The sequence below is a fragment of the Salmo salar genome, chromosome 03 (genome assembly GCF_965601325.2).
Source record: "Salmo salar chromosome 03, fSalSal1, whole genome shotgun sequence".
Classification (NCBI taxonomy): Eukaryota; Metazoa; Chordata; class Actinopteri; order Salmoniformes; family Salmonidae; genus Salmo; species Salmo salar.
In genome coordinates this window covers 102,382,490-102,401,564 of record NC_138293.1, presented here as the reverse complement: position 1 = coordinate 102,401,564, position 19,075 = coordinate 102,382,490, and the positions used below count along the sequence as shown (strand labels likewise).

General features: G+C 43.8%; 2 protein-coding genes across 3 annotated transcripts in view; both read right to left on the bottom strand.

The window, feature by feature from the left end:
• The window catches only part of LOC106586013 (NLR family CARD domain-containing protein 3), a 94,698-nt gene that overhangs the window by 42,932 nt on the left and 32,691 nt on the right, over positions 1 to 19,075 (bottom strand). The gene's annotated exons all lie outside the window — the stretch shown is intronic.
• On the bottom strand, positions 288 to 15,357 carry LOC145877450 (uncharacterized). 2 transcript variants are annotated; one of them, XR_014391764.1, is made up of 3 exons: positions 15,287 to 15,357; positions 11,710 to 11,808; positions 288 to 515 (listed from the first exon to the last, which is right to left on the bottom strand). XR_014391764.1 is itself a non-coding variant. In XM_082972969.1 (2 exons), the coding sequence occupies exon 1, from the start codon at positions 13,527 to 13,529 to the stop codon at positions 13,011 to 13,013; it is 519 nt and encodes a 172-aa protein (XP_082829095.1). In that variant the 5' UTR covers positions 13,530 to 14,860; the 3' UTR covers positions 288 to 515; positions 11,710 to 13,010. The 2 variants fall into 2 exon arrangements, 1 of the variants encoding a protein (XP_082829095.1); XM_082972969.1 differs by lacking the exon at positions 15,287 to 15,357 and having other exon boundaries at positions 11,710 to 14,860.

The following is a 19,075-nucleotide window of genomic DNA, read 5'->3' as shown; positions in this document are numbered from 1 at the left end:
GGTAATAATGAGACTATAAGGAGTACCAGTACTGAGGTATTTGAGGTAATACGTACATGTAGGTCGGGGTAAAACAGACTAGGCAATCTGGATAGAGATTACATCTCCTCATCCAGGGAGTGCACACACACACACACACACACACACACACACACACACACACACACACACACACACACACACACACACACACACACACACACACACACACACACACACACACACACAGGCAGGGAATGTTGTGTTTGTTTAATATTGTTTTAGGACTATGAAAATGGACAAAGGGATTAGCCTATGGATTATGAAAACAACAAAAAGAAATGGGAAAATGGGAGAGGAGAAATGACTAGAGACAGTGTTGTTTAACTCACTGACCATGAACCATGAGTTCTTCTTACCTTTGTTCAGTAGAAAAGTCTCCCTCTCTTAACCACATAGGTAGATACATAGACGAGTCATTCTTCATGGACACACAGCTGGGTACAGGGGAGGCTGGTCTCTCCTGCTTGATTGGGCTTCAACAAAACAGAGACAAACATAACATCTCTCATCTACTCTGAGCTCAGATGGGGAAACATAAGAGATTCATTCTTAAATGCTATATATCCATTTTCTGAAACGTTTGTAAATTAATTGTTTAAAGAAATTATGAAAGAAAATATTTTTTTTTTCACTAGATAATCAAGGGATAGGGTTGTTCAATGACCGACATGCATTTGTTCAAAATCTATCACTTGATGGTGTCATTTCAGAGGGACAAATAATAATGTTTTTTTCCGCAAATTGTTATATATCTGCCTCACCCTCAAATGTGACCAAACGGCTGAATTTTGTCTTATGTAGCAAAATTTGAAAAAGTGTTTTTTACATTGGATAAAAGTAGAGAGTCAGGGCTATAAAATGGTGTATCATACACTACAGTTGAGGAACAATGGGAAAGTCATTCTGCTTTGAATGTTGATAAACTTGTAACCTCATTTTTGAGAAAATGTCCTTTGAACATTTTGGTATCTACTGGAGAGCTCTTCTTTGTCTACAGGGCTGTTACTTTGGCAGATAACGTCACCCATCTAAATAAATAGTTATATATATATATATATAACTCTATATAAAAAGACAAGTCACACTCTTGTCTTTTTTTATATATATATATATATATATATATTTATAATTAAATAAATGTATGTTGTTTTTGGTTTATGTCAGTTTCATTGTTTGTTATGATATAAGTGGTTTTGGTTGTAAGTGGTAAGATGAACTAAAAGATTTTATATTTGACAATTCTTAGTAATTACTACTTTAGTAAGGAATTACACATTATTCAGTACTACTGCAGTTGCTACATAATTCCAATAGATGGCAGCATAAGACCACAAATTACATTTCAGAAGATAAGTTTAGTTTTCTCCCTGGATACACCACCACTCCCCCTCACAGGAAAACTCCTGTGTGAGCTTCTTTCTGTCCCTTTCCACACTGCTAACGCAAGAGGAAGGACTGAAAAAGCATTTAACAGATTACTGTGACGTAATATAATGATGATTATCAATAAGCCTGAACATTAATTTAGTCACCTCTTCCATGTACATTCATTGTCAAATTCATCAACCTGCTCTGCCTTCTCCCGCTAGTAGTCAACTCAGCCTCGCTAAAAAGCTTGTGTCGTCACTCTGCCTTCTCGAGGGGCATGTTGAGGTAAATTTGCTAACCGGGAGGGTTGAATGATGTAATTTATTGGAGGTCTGGAAGACTTGTCTTTTCTATTCCGAGGTTGTTTACTCGCAATATCAGATATTAACATGATTTTTTATAACGCATGTATACTAAGGTTGAGGTTCTGACTAGTGATATTTTACCCGGGGTTCAACACCTGCTATAGTCACATTTGTTTTGCTCTCCCAAAAGTAACACAGGCCTAATACGAGATATATAGCTAACTAAAGTAATGTAACCATTTTAGAAAATCATGGGACATATAGTCTGTTATTGCATACTATTTTATGTCAATCATATTGCTGCTTGTAGCCTATAACTGATGCTTCGTGATCTTATGCTTCCATCTATTGGAAATATTTAGCAATTAAAACCTGTTAGGGCTAGGGGGCAGTATTTGCACGGCTGGATAAAAAAATTTACCCGATTTAATCTGGTTACCAATCCTACCCAGTAACTAGAATATGCATATACTTATTATATATGGATAGAAAACACCCTAAAGTTTCTAAAACTGTTTGAATGGTGTCTGTGAGTATAACAGAACTCATTTGGCAGGCAAAACCCTGAGACATTTTCTGACAGGAAGTGGATACCTGATGTGTTGTATTACCTTAGGGATAAAAAAGTTTGTATGTAGGTTAGGGGTTAGGGTTAAGGCAAAAATAGGTTATACCTAGGGTTAGAGTTTCTGTATAGCACTTTGTGACATCTGCTGATGTAAAAAGGGCTTTATGAATACATTTGATAGATTTTTAGGTTTCGGGTTTATAAGGTAAAAAATAGTGGCCTTCTGCAGGTATGACATAACTCATTCATGACACTTGCTAGGCTCATAATCTGAGGTAGCAACTGTGTCAGATCTACAAATCCATGAGCTAGACCTATCCACTTGGTTTGCAACTCAGTGAACCTGCACAACATTTGCTCAATTCAATGCCTACGAATGAAAATGTTGATGGATATCAAATTACCCAGCAGCCATTTAGAAACAATAAGTTGTCAAAAAAAGTGTTGCTCGATAGAACTAATAGGGTGAAAAATGACCTAAAATAAGGCCTGTTTTTTTAGCCATTACTAAATCACAAGGGACATAACGTAATATTATGAAGCTGGGCTCACTGGTGGTTTCAATGAACTAGTTATCATCAGAAAAAACATCATGTGTCCAGTCTGTTTGTGGCGCCCCGAAAATAATATTAAAAAGTTTGGTCTTCGGATACAGAGGTTAAACACTTAAGATACCGTCCATCTAGTGAAAAGAGGAGAACCGGACAGAGATAGCCAGCATCCTTCAACGAGAGAGGGAGAAGCCCGCCACGGGATTTAACAGGTAGAAGAAACAACTCAGTCAAGTAGGCCTACTCCGCGACCCACAGAAACGCAGTCTTCTATGGACCAGTTTATGCCAAAGTCTATGTCTGAGGCAAAACAAGGCAAATTGATATTGCATTAGCTAAAATGATTGCCACCGATTTCCATACATTTTTGATCGTGGAGGACAGACGTTTTAGAAATTATTGCAATAGTCTAAATCCAATGTAACCAATTCCAAGTAGGAAAACCCTTTCAAAATCACTTATTCCACAGCTGTACGAGAGCACACAGGCTTCATTGAGGGAAAGAGTCCAAAAAGCTACTGCAGTTTGCCTTACCACTGACTGCTGGACATCAAGGGTAACCACTTCTTACATGTCGGTTACATATCACTTCAGTGAAGATTTTTCAATGTCTAGCTGTCTTCTGGACTGCTTTGAGTTCAGCGACAGACACACCTCAGAGAACTTGACAGAGGAACTGTTGAGAGTGGCCAGAGAATGGCAAGTAGATGGAAAAGCTGTCTGTTGTGTTAGCGACAATGCAGCTAACATAACCAAAGCCATGAACATTTTTAAATGGACCCATCATCCATGTCTTGCCCACACAATTAACCTGATTGTAAGAGATGCTCTGAAGGTGATGAAGCCCACTGTGGACAAAGTGAAAGCAGCTGCTGAATACTTCCACAGGATCACAGTAGATGCTGAAAAACTAAAGTCTACACAACGTCAGATGGGGATGCCTGAGCTGAGGCCTAAACAAGACTGCACAACAAAGAGGAATTTAACATTTTATATGTTGAAGCGGTTTCTTGAGTCAAACGATGCCATCATCTCTACCCTGGCCATTGTCAATACCCCTGTTGATGCTCTGACCCAAGAGGAATGGGAGGTGGTGGAGGAGTTGTGCAGAGTCCTGGAGCAGGTCACTGTGGAGATCAGTGAGGTACAGTAAGCAGTTATTACTACATCATTATTTAATCCAGTATTATATATGTATATGAGCAGTAGATGAGAATGTAGAATCAGTAGACAAAACATGAAACAGAACTATTAAGTTACTGTTCTCTCTTTTCAGCTATGTGACAGCTTCAAAAATGATACTCCTGTGTAAGGGTCTGCGCGAATCACATTCAGCCGCCAGAGAGAAGCAAATGTATCCACAGGACATGTGACAGAGTTGATGGAAACCCTATGTTCATCAATGGACAGAAAGTTCCACAGAATGGAATATAATCACGTGCTATCAGAAACGCTGCACTTGACCCCAGGTTTAAGATGTTAGCCTTCAGTGATGCCAGAGCAATTGATGAGGCTCTTCAAAGAATAACTGTAACGGTTGTCGTAGGGTTTAGACCAAGACGCAGCGGGAAAATGTATACTCATCTTCTTTTATTAAAGGATAAAGAAGGAAAAACCAAAACAAACACGTATACAAAAACACGACGACAAAGAACAGGCCGGTAAGGCACAAAGCTATACACAGCAACAATCTCCCACAAAATCCCATGACAAAACACATACCTATTTATAGGACCTTCAATCAGAGGCAACGATAGACAGCTGCCTCCAACTGAAGGCCCCAACACCAATTAACTAAACATAGAAATACAAACGACTAGACTGAACATAGAACTAAACTGACATAGAACAATAACCAAAACCCTGGATTAATAAATCAAATACCCCTCTACATAAACAACCACCCTGAACCATATAAACCAAATACCCCCTGCCACGTCCTGACCAAACTACAATAACAAAATAACCCCTATTACTGGTCAGGATGTGACAATAATCTCATTAGCAGGGAGGGACAGCCCCAGCAGTCAGCTGAATCAGGTACCAGGGAAACAGGAAGAAGAGGGATCAGATGGAGCAGAAGCACCAGCAGTAGTGCCACAAACGTCTGCTGTTTGGATGCTGTTTGACGAGAGAGCAACTGGGTATGCAGCACGAAGGAATCCCTCAGCAGATGCCATAATGGAGGTCCGATCCTATTTGGTGGAGACCCTCCTCCAAAGATCTGCAGATCCTCTGAGCTGGTGGAAGAACAAGGCCTCTGTCTACCCACGGCTTACTAAAGTCATGACAGGGAGACTCTGCATAGTGGCCTCATCCGTTCCCTCTGAGAGGGTCTTCTCAAAAATGGGACAAATAATTATTGAGAGAAGAAACCGCATCAGCCCCTCGAAAGTGAGGCAGCTTGCATGAGCTTGCTCTCATAAAAGCAAAATATGGTCAGCATTGCTATGTGCTGCTGTTTATAACATGGCAATAAAGAAGAGTGCTGTGGACGAATCAGAATTAGTTGGGTAACATAGATAATTAAGATGTTTTATAAGTATAATATGCTTATTTGAGGTACTTGTCATTAGAAAGTGTCCATTGGACACTGGTGTCTTTTCAGTTGCACGTCTCCCTTAGCTGGGGCTCAGACACTTGGGGCCCAGAGAGGGGAGAGGTGTAATGCCCTGGCCATAGAGAGTTTTTTTTTTGTTCTTTATTTTGGTTAGGCCAGGGTGTTACATTGGGTGGGCGTTCTATGTTCCTTTTTTAATTTTTTTGTATTTCTTTGTTTTGGGCCGTGTGTGGCTCCAAATCAGGCACAGCTGAAGTTCGTTGTTGCTGATTGGGAGTCACACATAAGGAGCATGTTTTTCCTTTGGGTTTTGTGGGTAATTGTTTCTGTTCAGTGTGTTACCTGTCAGTACTGTTTGGCTGTTGTTTTTCCTGTTTTTTTGTATAGTGTTCTTTCGTCAATTAAACGTCTATGATGAACACTAACTCCGCTGCACCTTGGTCTTCTTCCGACGACAGCCGTTACAGAATTACCCACCAACAACAGACCAAGCAGCGGAGGAAGGAGAAGCGCCAGGAGATGAGCGTTCAGGATTCGTGGACTTGGGAGGAAATCCTGGACGGGAAAGGACCATGGGCTCAAGCTGGGGATTGTCGCCGCCCGCAATGGGAGATCGAGGCGGCGAGAGCTGAGAGGCGCTGGTATGAGGAAAGGGAGCGCAGCAGACACGAGAGGCAGCCCCCAATTTTTTTTGGGGGGGGGGGCACACGGGGAGATTGGCGGAGTCAGGCGGTAGACCTGAGCCAACTCCCCGTGCTTACCGGAAGCAGCGTGGTACTGGTAAGACACCGTGTTATGCTATGGAGCGCACGGTGTCCCCAGTGCGCGTTCAAAGCCAGGTGCGCTACATACCACCCCCCCGCAAGTGCCATGCGAGGGCAGGCATCGAGCCAGGACGGGTTGTGCCAGCTCAGCGCGTCTGGTCTCCAGTGCGCCTTGTCGGGCCAGGGTATCCTGCACCGGCTCTGCGCACTGTGTCTCCAGGGAGCTGGGAGGGTCCAGTTTGCCCAATGCCTGCTCTCCGCCCATGCCGGGCCAAAGTGGGCATTCAGCCTGGAGTGTGGGTAAAGAGCGTCCGTACCAGAACTCCAGTGCTCCCCCACAGCCGGGATTATCCTGTGCCTCCTCCTCGGACCAGGCCTCCAGTGGGTCTCCCCATTCTGGTTAAGCCTGTGCCTCCTCCACGGACCAGGCCTCCAGTGGGTCTCCCCATCCTGGTCTCTCCTGTGCCGGATCCACGGACCAGGCCTCCAGTGGGTCTCCCCATCCTGGTCAGTCCTGTGCCTGCTCCACGGACCAGGCCTCCAGTGGGTCTCCCCATCCTGGTCTCTCCTGTGCTGCCTCCTATGACTAGGCCTCCAGTGGGTCTCGCCAGTCCAGAGCCGCCAGAGCTGCCGCCAGTCCGGAGCTGCCAGAGCTGCCCACCAGTCCGGAGCCGCCAGAGCCGCCCGCCTGTCTGGAGCCGCCAGAGCTGCCTGCCTATCCGGGGCCGCCAGAGCCGCCCGCCTGTCCGGAGCCGCCAGAGCCGCCCGCCTGTCCGGAGCCGCAAGAGCCGCCCGCCTGTCCGGAGCTGCCAGAGCCGCCCGCCGGTCCAAAGCCGCCAGAGCCGCCCGCCGGTCCAAAGCCGCCCGCCAGCCTGTGCCTGCGCCTAGGGCCAGGTCTCTTAAATGTCTCCTCAGCCTGGTGAATCCTGGGTCAGTGTCGCCGGAGCCGCCAGGGACGCCCGCCAGCCGGGCGCAGCCATCGCCGCCCGCCAGCCGGGCGCAGCCTTCGCCGCCCGCCAGCCGGGCGCAGCCATCACCGCCCGCCAGCCGGGTGCAACCAGGGTCGCCCGCCAGCCGGGCGCAGTCAGGGTCGCCCACCAGACCTTCGGCGCGGCCAGGTGCGCCACCTAAGAGGGCGACGCCGAGGGTGGAGCAGAGGCCACGTCCCGCACCTGAGACGCCGCCGTAAGAAGGCCCACCCGGACCCTCCCCTTCAGTGTCAGGTTTTGCGGCCGGAGTCCGCACCTTGGGGGGGTACTGTAACGCCCTGGCCATAGAGAGGGGTTTTTTGTTCTTTATTTTGGTTAGGCCAGGGTGTTACATTGGGTGGGCGTTCTGTGTTCGTTTTCTAAGTTTTTTGTATTTCTTTGTTTTGGGCCGTGTGTGTTTCCCAATCAGACACCGCTGAAGTTCGTTGTTGCTGATTGGGAGTCACACATAAGGAGCATGTTTTTCCTTTGGGTTTTGTGGGTAATTGTATTCTGTTAGTGTGTTTTCCTGACAGGACTGTTTCTGGTCGTTTTTGTTTCATTTTTGTAAAATGTTCTCTTTTTTAATTAAAATTCTAATGATGAACACATCCTCCGCTGCACCTTGGTCTAATTCTGACGACGGCCGTTACAAGAGATCAGATTTGTCATCATGGGAATGTGTCTTTACTTATTCTTAAACCATGTGAAGGGATGGCGTGATTAATGGGGAACCAATGACTTGTCTCCACAATGTCTGTGAGCAAGTCACTCCCTCCTTTTCTTTATTGTGGGGAGGTTTATGGCAGTAACTGGACCTTTGTATGTCCTCTCTTAGATCTCACACTTATCCTGTGATAATATATGGCCTAGAGGCTCACTCCCCAGTGAGCCTGTCCAGGAGTAGGGTCAAGAGGGGGTTTGCTTGAGATGGGAGTATCTAGAGTTGACAATTGATATATGCCATTGGATGAAATGGTGTTTTCGTTCTATACCGTACCAGGGAGGGACGGTTCTAAGGTTGACATAGCAGTTACTGTCTGCTGTGTTTTATGGATATCTGTCATACAAAACGTAACCTTTGTGAACTGTTACTAAGTATCTGTGGTTTGTCAATGTACGTTGAAGGGGGTGTATCTTTGCTATAAAATATCTATGTAGCCATTGTGTAATTACCTCATTCAATGGTTCATTCGAGAGAGTGCATTATTGGGGGTCAAGTACTTTTGCAAAAGTATCTTAACTATTAAAGACGTAGTTTAACTCGGACTGGTGTGTTTGTAACTCTCCTCGTTTGATAATGCAGAAATTAGCCACCACAAGAGAGAGAAAAGAGGGACCAGTTTAATGTTTTAAGTGGGATGCTGCAGTTTTGCACATTGTTATTTATTTTTCTTTGATATGGTGCAATATTCTATTATTATGCTGTTCAGATTGTATTCCTTTTGAATTGTTAGATTTATATGCACTTTGTTTATATACATTAAAAAGTTATACTTTAAATGCAAATGTTTAATAGCATTACAAATCAATGCATTTTTAAAATCATTGTGGTTAAGGTAGAGTATGATTTAATTTAATAATTTATTTTGAATTGTTTTAACATCAATCATAGTCAAACTGTCGCAAACTGTTTGACCTGAAAAAAATCAAAACATTTTTTTTTTTAAAGAGCCGTTTGGGAGCCAAAAGAACCGGATTGCCCATCATTATTGGCGCCACACCGTACGTGGACACGGACAGTTCCAGAATGCGGAAATGGGCAGTGCAACACAATCAACTAAACCCAGTCTTTACAGTGGGTTACATTAGTAATATTCATTTTTTTATGATTATGTTAAACAAATATTATCCGTTTTTTATAAACAATATTTTGAGATCTGGGCCCATATCCACAAAGCGTCTCAGAGTAGAAAATTGGTCATATAAGTGCTGAGAATAAAGACATTTTACACTTATGGGTATAAATTAAAGCTATGCATGAAGTCTCTAGTCTCTAGTCCCACCTAGTCGGCAGATATTTAGGACACCTCGTGAGCTGTCCTAAGTAGTTAAGAGTTAACAATATAATTAGCCCAGTGATTTGTAGAGTGTTTTTTTTATCAGGAGGGGCATGAGAAAGCCACCCAGAGTGTTTAATGATACGTACGGGTGTAAGGAAGTGCGTCCTGGAGAAAGAACTTAGTGTGTAAGATAATAGTGGTGTAAAGCCAACAAGAGTAATGATTCATTTAAAGGAAAAATCTATGAGAGGTGTGTGTGTGCTTGAAACTGTATAAAGGGAGGGTGCTCAGACTTTGAAAAACAGTTATTTCATTAACAACTTCTTTGGCCTAGGGGGCAGTATTTTGACGTCCGGATGACAAGCGTGCCCATAGTAAACTGCCTGCTACTCAGTCCCAGAATCTAAGATATGCATATTATTAGTCGATTTGGATAGAAAACACTCTGAAGTTTCTAAAACTGTTTGAGTAACGTCTGTGAGTATAACAGAACTTATTTGGCAAGCAAAACCCCAAGGACAAACCATTCAGAATTTATTTTTTGAGGTCACTCTCTTTTCAATGTGATTTCATTGGGATTCCAGATTTCTAAGCGACTTGATTGCAGTTCCTATCACTTCCACTGGATGTCAACAGTCTTTAGAAATTGGTTGAGGTTTTTCCTTTGAGAAATGAAGAAGTAACCCTGTTCAGAATGAGAGAAGTGTACTCTTTGATAGAGGCGCGCAACCAGAACACTCGCTCCACTTTGTTTTCCTCCGGTATTGAACGTCAAGGCGGTGACCCTTGCTAACATCAAGGCGGTGACCCGATCCTGTAGGTTCATGCTCTACAACATTCGCAGAGTACGACCCTGCCTTACACAGGAAGCGGCGCAGGTCCTAATCCAGACACTTGTCATCTCCCGTCTGGATTACTGTAACTTGCTGTTGGCGTGGCTCCCTGCCTGTGCCATTAAACCCCTACAACTCATTTAGAATGCCGCAGCCCGTCTGGTGTTCAACCTTCCCAAGTTCTCTCACGTCACCCCGCTCCTCCGCACACTCCACTGGCTTCCAGTTGAAGCTCGCATCTGCTACAAGACCATGGTGCTTGCCTACGGAGCTGTGAGGGGAACGGCACCTCCGTACCTTCAGGCTCTGATCAGGCCCTACACCCAAACAAGGGCACTGCGTTCATCCACCTCTGGCCTGCTGGCCCCCCTATCTCTGCGGAAGCACAGTTCCCGCTCAGCCCAGTCAAAACTGTTCGCTGCTCTGGCACCCCAATGGTGGAACAAGCTCCCTCACGACGCCAGGACAGCAGAGTCAATCACCACCTTCCGTAGACACCTGAAACCCCACCTCTTTAAGGAATACCTGGGATAGGATAAAGTAATCCTTCTTACCCCCCCCCCCCAAAAACGAAAAAGATAGAGATGTACTATTGTAAAGTGGTTGTTCCACTGGATATCATAAGGTGAATGCACCAATGTGTAAGTCGCTCTGGATAAGAATGTAAAAATGTTATAGTAATTTATTTGAATTTGGTGCTCTGCATTTTCACTGGACGTTGGCCAGGTGAGACGTTACCGTCCCACATATCCCAGAGAGGGTTTAACAAACTCGGCCCTTGTTACATTGTAGTAAAGGTCTATTGAATTTACAAGCTCCAGTATTTGCAAAATATTATTGACAGAATATTTCCACGACACGGCTAAAAGGTTGAAGCTGTGGCAGGAGTTGGACCTGTGGCTGAAAGGTGGCTGGTTCGAATCCCAGGCCGGGCGTTAGAAAAAAAAGGGTGGACTTGTTCTGACCACTGGAGGGCTGCTGGATTCACATCTTCAAAACATTAACCTTTTGTTGATCAGAACTCTAGAGGTTCTTCTTCACTGAACCCCAAAATATATATAACTTTTAGGGATTCCATATATTAACGAAGTGATAGAAGCCTTTTTGGTTCGATAAGAACCTTCTTTTTTAAGAGTGTATAATAAACACGTTTTCCTTTTGATTATTTAATTATCTACATCATGTTATTTCAAGTTCTCCCTTTGGAGCGCAACATCACTTTGTTAAAAAACAATCTTAAATTGGGCATTGCTATAAATTAGGCAAATTCAAGGCATCTAGGGCGTAATATGTGTTTGATGAAAATGAACATTGTATGCAACGTTGTAGGCAACATTATTTGCAAGGGACTTGATGCCTACTATGCCAAAGCTATTTAGAGTTGTTAAACGGGTGTGAAGAGTGTGTTGATATAACGGTAATATTGTCAACATTCTGCTTGTAACAACGATCAGAATTGGTAAAGAAAATATGCATTCCATTATATTAGGCAATAATTAAGAGTAGGCAAAGTGGTTGTGTCATGTGAAAATTCTATCAAATGTCTTACATTGTAACGAGTACAGTCAGGGTGACGCGGAACCCCTGCAGTACCTCCATAGAACCCGGATTGAGAACCCCTGATTTAGCAGATGCTCTTATCAAGAGAGATTTACAAGAAGTGCATTCATCTTAAGATAGCTAGCTGAGACAACCACATATCACAGTCAAATAAACAATATAAGAACATTGACTATTGTCATCTCACCTCTTAGCTTTGGTGTCATGTTCCCCAATGAGACTCATTTTAGAGGCAGGGCCCCCCTCCTCTCTCTCCCCAGAGAGACTCATTTTAGAGCACTGACCCCTAAACAGAGATCCAACATGTGGTTAACACAGTAATTCTTGAATGTGAATTGTTATCATTTATTCATTATCTCTTATGAAACATTTACGAACAGACATATCAAAACAATTAATGCATCACATGAAAATGTAGTTGTGAAATTTAATCTCCATGGCAATTGTCACACACTGACCATAGAGAGCGATTGTTTCTCTATGGTGAAGTGGGTCAGGGCGTGACTGGGGGTGATCTAGTTTATTTAGTTCTATGTGGTGTTCTTGTTTATTTTCTATGTTGGTGATTTGTATGATTCCCAATTAGAGGCAGCTGGTAACCGTTGTCTCTAATTGGGGATCATATTTAAGTAGCTGTTTTTCCCACCTGTGTTTATGGGATATTGTGTTTTGAGTTAGTGCACGTAGCATCTCTGTAGTCACAGTTCGTTGTTAGTTTATTGTTTATTTGTATTTGTCTTTGCTAAGTTTCACTTTATTTTATTAAATTATGTGGAACTCAACATCCGCTGCACCTTGGTCCGACATTTATTCCAGCGAACGTGACAGAATATCCCATCAAACCAGGACCAAGCAGCGTGTTCACCAGGTGAAGGATTTCTGGACATCGGAAAGAGATAATGGAGGACAGCGACAACGACAGGGTTCGCGGCTACAGAAAGCCCAAGGACAACCCCAAGTTTATTTTTTTGGGGGGGGCACATGGAGCTGGCGACTGAGCAGAGGGAAGAGCCAGAGACTGTAAGGGAGGCAATGGTGAAGTTGGGAGAGAGTGAGATGAGAGAGATTTTGGGCAAGTGTGTTCTGCTCAACATCCGACCAAAGGATCCGGTTAGCAGTCTGGTGCAACCTGTGCTGGTTCCACACTTCTGGCCTCAAGTGCACCTCTCCCGTCCGGTACGTTATGTGTCTCCTCCTCGCACTCTCCCTGAAGTGCGTGTCCCCAGTCCGGTACGTCCTGTGCCTGCTCCTCGCACTCTCCCTCAAGTGCGCCTTCCCAGTCCAGTACGTCTGTGCCTGCTCCTCACACTCTCTCTGAAGTGCGTGTCCCCAGTCCGGTACGTCCTGTGCCTGCTCCCCGCACTCGCCCTGAAGTGCGTATCACCAGTCTGGCACCACCTGTCCCGGCTCCACGCACTAGGCCTCCAGTGCGCCTTCCCAGTCCGGTGTGTCCTGTGCCTGCTCCTCCCGCTTGCCCTGAGGTGCGTGTCACCAGTCCGGTACCACCAGTGCCGGCCCCACGCACCAGGCTTCCTGCGATGATCCCCAGTCCAGAGCTTCCGGTGATGGTTCCCAGTCCTGAGCTTCCTGCGACGGTTCCCAGTCCAGAGCTTCCGGCGACGGTCCACAGTCCAGAGCTTCCGGCGACGGTTCCCAGTCCAGAGCTTCCGGCGACGGTTCCCAGTCCAGAGCTTCCGGCGACGGTTCCCAGTCCAGAACCTCCAACAACGTTTCACGGTCCGGAACCTCCTGAGACGGCCCACGGTCCGGAACCTCCTGAGACGGCCCACGGTCCGGAACCTCCTGAGACGGTCCACGGTCCGGAACCTCCTGAGACGGTCGCCGGTCCGGAACCTCCTGAGACGGTCCACGGTCCAGAACCTCCAACAACGGCCCACGGCCCGGAACCTCCTGAGACGGTCCACGGTCCGGAACCTCCTGAGACGGTCCACGGTCCGAAACCTCCTGAGACGGTCCACGGTCTGGAACCTCCTGAGAGGTCCACATATTTAAGTAGCTGTTTTTCCCACCTGTGTTTATGTGATATTGTGTTTTAAGTTAGTGCACGTAGCATCTCTGTAGTCACAGTTCGTTGTTAGTTTATTGTTTATTTGTTTTTGTCTTTGCTAAGTTTCACTTAATTTTATTAAAATATGTGGAACTCAACATCCGCTGCGCCTTGGTCCGACATTTTTTCCAGAAAACGTGACAGCAATTGTCAGTAATAATAATAAGTTACTGTTTGTTAGTTCTAGACTGTACAACAACACAAGGCCATGTCTCACAATTATTTTTAGTAATTAAAAGTAGGCAATTTATTGTCTTTCAATATGTTATTTTCTAAATGTTCCTGAGAATGTATACAGAAGTGCTAAAAAGGACATGATTGATCTGATTTTATATTATGTAAAGTAGGCTAGGTTATAATGTATAGTAGTGGTTTGTTAGTGATATGCAGATCAAGATCTATACCTCAGCTATGGCCTACATACAGCGAGGGGGAAAAATGATTTAATCCCATGCTGATTTTGTACGTTTGCCCACTGACAAAGAAATTATCAGTCTATAATTTTAATGGTAAGTTTATTTGAACAGTGAGAGACAGAATAACAACAAAAAAATCCAGAAAAATGCATGTTGAAAATGTTATAAAATGATTTGCATTTTAATGAGGGAAATAAGTATTTAACAATAATCCCTGGCAGGATTCTCACCTTGTAGCCTGAATTCACAACCAGAACATGTCAAGTCATTGAGATATTTTCTGTTCTGCTGAGAGAGCAGCTTCCTGATGACCAGCACTCTGTATATTCTGATGGATGAGGCCTGAGCTGGAATGTGAAGCTAACTGAAGCTGGCTAGCTTTAGAAAACCAGTATATCTAGCTTGCATCATAGTATACCGCTCAGGCTACGTTCAGGTTTCAGCATCAGGCAGGTATCAACAGCCGAGTCGTAGGCTACAAACTGGGTTGTATTCATTAGTTTACACCACAGCCAACAGTTTTGCAACGTTGCATAAAAAGTTTACTCCAAATGCTGTACAACGTGAACCTAAACGTTTTCTGTTACCAAACGTTTTGTTGTGGTCGGCACTAATGAATACACACAATCTGTTTTGAGCAAGTGTAAGTTGTTTTTAGGCTTTCCACAATATTTAGTTGTCTCTCTTTCACACAACATACCTTCCTGAGGGAAAAGCAATAACAGTAGATTAGAAAGAAAAAAACATTGTTTGTTGCTTGTTGTGTTTTAAGCCTATTTTAAGAAGACAAGTCTATAGACCTATGATCCAGTATAATTTTTTTTTTTAAAAGGGTTCCAAACGGGTCCTCTGGCTGTCCCCATAGGAGAACGCTTTTGGGTTCCAGGTAGAACCCTTCTGGCTTCCATGTAGGACCCTCTGTGGAAAGGGTTCTGCATGGAACCCAAAAGGGTTCTACCTAGTACCAAAAAGGGTTCTACAAAGGGCTATCCTATGGGGACCGCCAAAGAAACCTTTTAGATTCTAGATAGTGTAGGAGCGATCACCCTGGAGCACACAGATGGGCACAGAACAAATTCACCCCACGCATCTAATTTATATCAAAAACATTTTAAGGAGAGTAGGACTATTATAACTCTGTCCACCAAAAATATCATCAAATATATGAATACACATAATATCATCAACTATATGAATACACATAACAATACCATCAACTATATGAATACACATAACAATACCATCAACTATATGAATACACATAACAATCGCCGTCTTACCTTTAATCTCTCTCTCCATAGAAACAGAGTCTGAATGATCATTCGGTCGTCGAAGTTACTTTCCTTTGCTCTGCTCATTTACATATCAGGTTCTGCCTGTTCTCGCTAAGACTCCTTCTCTTCATAGCTCTTACAATGTGCCTTGGCATACATTCTACAACTGTCTGGAACTCTATTGGAGGGATGTGACACCATTCTTCCACAATAAATTGGATAATTTGGTGTTTTATTGATGGTGGTGTACAATTGTGTTGAGACCTGGTGACTGAGACGGCCATGGCATATTGTGAAACATCAGCAAGTTCAGCAGTCTTCATCACTGAAGCTCCTGACAAAACGAGCCCCAACAATCACCAATCGTTAAGCTCTTATAGAGCAGGGTCGCAGTCTCTCCTGATAGCAACTCCTCTCTCTCCCCAGGGGTAGCAGCTCCTCTCTCCCCAGGGGTAGCAGCTCCTCTCTCCCCAGGGGTAGCACCTCCACTCTCTCCCTAGGGGTAGCAGCTCCTCTCTCACCAGGGGTAGCATCTCCTCTCTCCCCAGGGGTAGCAGCTCCTCTCTCCCTAGGGGTAGCAGCTCCTCTCTCCCCAGGGGTAGCACCTCCTCTCTCCCCTAGTATTTGAAGACATTGGTGGCTTAGCCCATAGCCAGTAGGGGTGTCCAGGACAGAATTTCAACAGCTAAATCCTTGAATACATCTAAAGTGTATTGCCAAAAAACACTCCACAACTTCAAACATAGACTCCGACCTGTCCAATGAGCCACACTGATTAAAGAATCCTACAACACCTAAACTCTCTCTCTCACACACACACACAATGCAGTAATTAGAATCCCTATAGCAGCTTACTGATACAGTCTGCTGTTTGCTCTCCCCTCCTCTGCCTCTCTCCATCACTTTCTCTGTGTCGTCTGTTGCTGTCTCCGTGTCTTGTCTGGTGTCTCTCTCCCTCACTTTCTCTGTGTCATCTGTTAATGTCTCTGTGTCTTGTCTGGTGTCTCTCCCCATCATATCCTATTTTTCTGTTGCTGTCTCTGTGTCTTGTCTGGTGTCTCTCGCAATCATAATCTATTCTTCTGTTGCTGTCTCTGTGTCTTGTTTGGTGTCTCTCTCCGTCACTGGAAAAATTGGTGAGGGTTAGGCCTACTGCAATACAACATTCACAACATGACAACACAACTACATAACACCATTAAATACAGTTGAGGTTTACTACAATACAACATTCACAACATGACAACACAACTACATAGCACCATTAAATACAGTTGGTTACTACAATACAACATTCACAACATGACAACACAACTACATAACACCATTAAATACAGTTGGTTACTACAATACAACATTCACAACATGACAACACAACTACATAACACCATTAAATACAGTTGAGAGTTACTACAATACAACATTCACAACATGACAACACAACTACATAACACCATTAAATACAGTTGGCTACTACAATACAACATTCACAACATGACAACACAACTACATAACACCATTAAATACAGTTGGTTACTACAATACAACATTCACAACATGACAACACAACTACATAACACCATTAAATACAGTTGGTTACTACAATACAACATTCACAACATGACAACACAACTACATAACACCATTAAATACAGTTGGTTACTACAATACAACATTCACAACATGACAACACAACTACATAACACCATTATACACAGTTGAGGGTTACTACAATACAACATTCACAACATGACAACACAACTACATAACACCATTAAATACAGTTGGAATGTAGTTAGAACTCTCAAACTGTTTCCATCAAACAGAAAAACAACAAGAAAGCTGGATCAACACATTTAGATTTCTACATGCTGCACTTTGCTGTTTCATTACCCAGACAGCTGTTTAAGGTCATACCAAGGCAGAGTGTAGTATCAGTATTTTAGGGGTCATAGGTCAGATCATTGGACATAGCTGATATGCATGGATAGAAAACAAACTTTAAGGCCATTTTTTTCAGATTCACTGTTTGTGTTGACTGCTGTTTATCTTTGTAGGGCAGTAGTTCAGGTGGCTACCCTTGCCCTTGGTCTGCCTCCTCTCTCCTATCGCCATAGGTACACCTTCCTGAAAACAATGACTCCATACTTTGCTGAAACCTGTTCTGCCAGTTTATGTCCTTAAAGATGTTCCATTGTGGTTACCCAAAAAGATGACAAGATAATTCACACATTCATCATCCAGCTCAGGTATTTGAACCAGTGTCCTTTTGGTTACTGGCACAACACTCTAATCGCAAGCAATCTGAACAGTTTAATCACTGAAATGTGATACAAAATGATGTAACGGTATGCTTTAGGACCATGTGGACACTTCCTAGTGGTGGGGTTGTTAGGAGTGTTTATCAGACCATGTGGACACCTCCTAGTGGTGGGGTTGTTAGGACTGTTTATCAGACCATGTGGACACCTCCTAGTGGTGGGGTTGTTAGGAGTGTTTATCAGACCATGTGGACACATCCTAATGGTGGGGTTGTTAGAAGTGTTTATCAGACCATGTGGACACCTCCTAGTGGTGGGGTTGTTAGGAGTGTTTATCAGACCATGTGGACACCTCCTAGTGGTGGGGTTGTTAGGAGTGTTTATCAGACCATGTGGACACCTCCTAGTGGTGGGGTTGTTAGGAGTGTTTATCAGACCATGTGGACACCTCCTAGTGGTGGGGTTGTTAGGAGTGTTTATCAGACCATGTGGATACATCCTAATGGTGGGGTTGTTAGAAGTGTTTATCAGACCATGTGGACACCTCCTAGTGGTGGGGTTGTTAGGAGTGTTTATCAGACCATGTGGATACCTCCTAGTGGTGGGGTTGTTAGGAGTGTTTATCAGACCATGTGGACACCTCCTAGTGGTGGGGTTGTTAGGAGTGTTTATCAGACCATGTGGACACATCCTAATGGTGGGGTTGTTAGAAGTGTTTATCAGACCATGTGGACACCTCCTAGTGGTGGGGTTGTTAGGAGTGTTTATCAGACCATGTGGACACATCCTAATGGTGGGGTTGTTAGGAGTGTTTATCAGACCATGTGGATACCTCCTAGTGGTGGGGTTGTTAGGAGTGTTTATCAGACCATGTGGACACCTCCTAGTGGTCTGGTTGTTAGGAGTGTTTATCAGACCATGTGGACACTGCTGCATGTTGATACAGGTGATAATGTAGATAGACAAACCCCATGCTTCAGCCTATGTATTTATAGCCACTATGCTACATCAGTTGATACAGGAGATAATGTAGATAGACAAACCCCATGCTTCAGCCTATGTATTTATAGCCACTATGCTGCATCCGTTGGGTTGCAGGTGATACTGCGTATTGCTAATAGCTGATAATATACCATCCATACAGGTTTTTTGGTCCAATGTGTTAAAATCATTTAACATTTTTACCAATATCTTATTAGGCTCATTTCTAGAGGTGGAAATTATATTTTAGATGGTGTCAGCATCATTTTATTTTGATACATTCTGGAGTAGAATGTACTTTTATTTGGTCACCAGAACTGAGTATCTCAGAACAGAGCTTCTCAAAAAGTATCCCCAGGAAGAAGGGGACTGGAATTGGTCAAATGCACAGTTTAATACATTTACAAAGTGATCCTGTCACGTCCTGACCATAGTAAGTTGTCATTTTCTATGGTAGAGTAGGTCAGGGCGTGACAGGGGGTATTTTTGGTTTTGTTCTATGTTTCTATTTCTATGTTTATTCTAGTTTTCTATTTGGGTTGACCTCCTATTA

What these genes read in the sequence shown, in the direction of transcription:
- LOC145877450 (XM_082972969.1), bottom strand. Translation starts at nt 13,529, where the DNA reads ATGTGGACCTCTCAGGAGGTTCCAGACCGTGGACCGTCTCAGGAGGTT.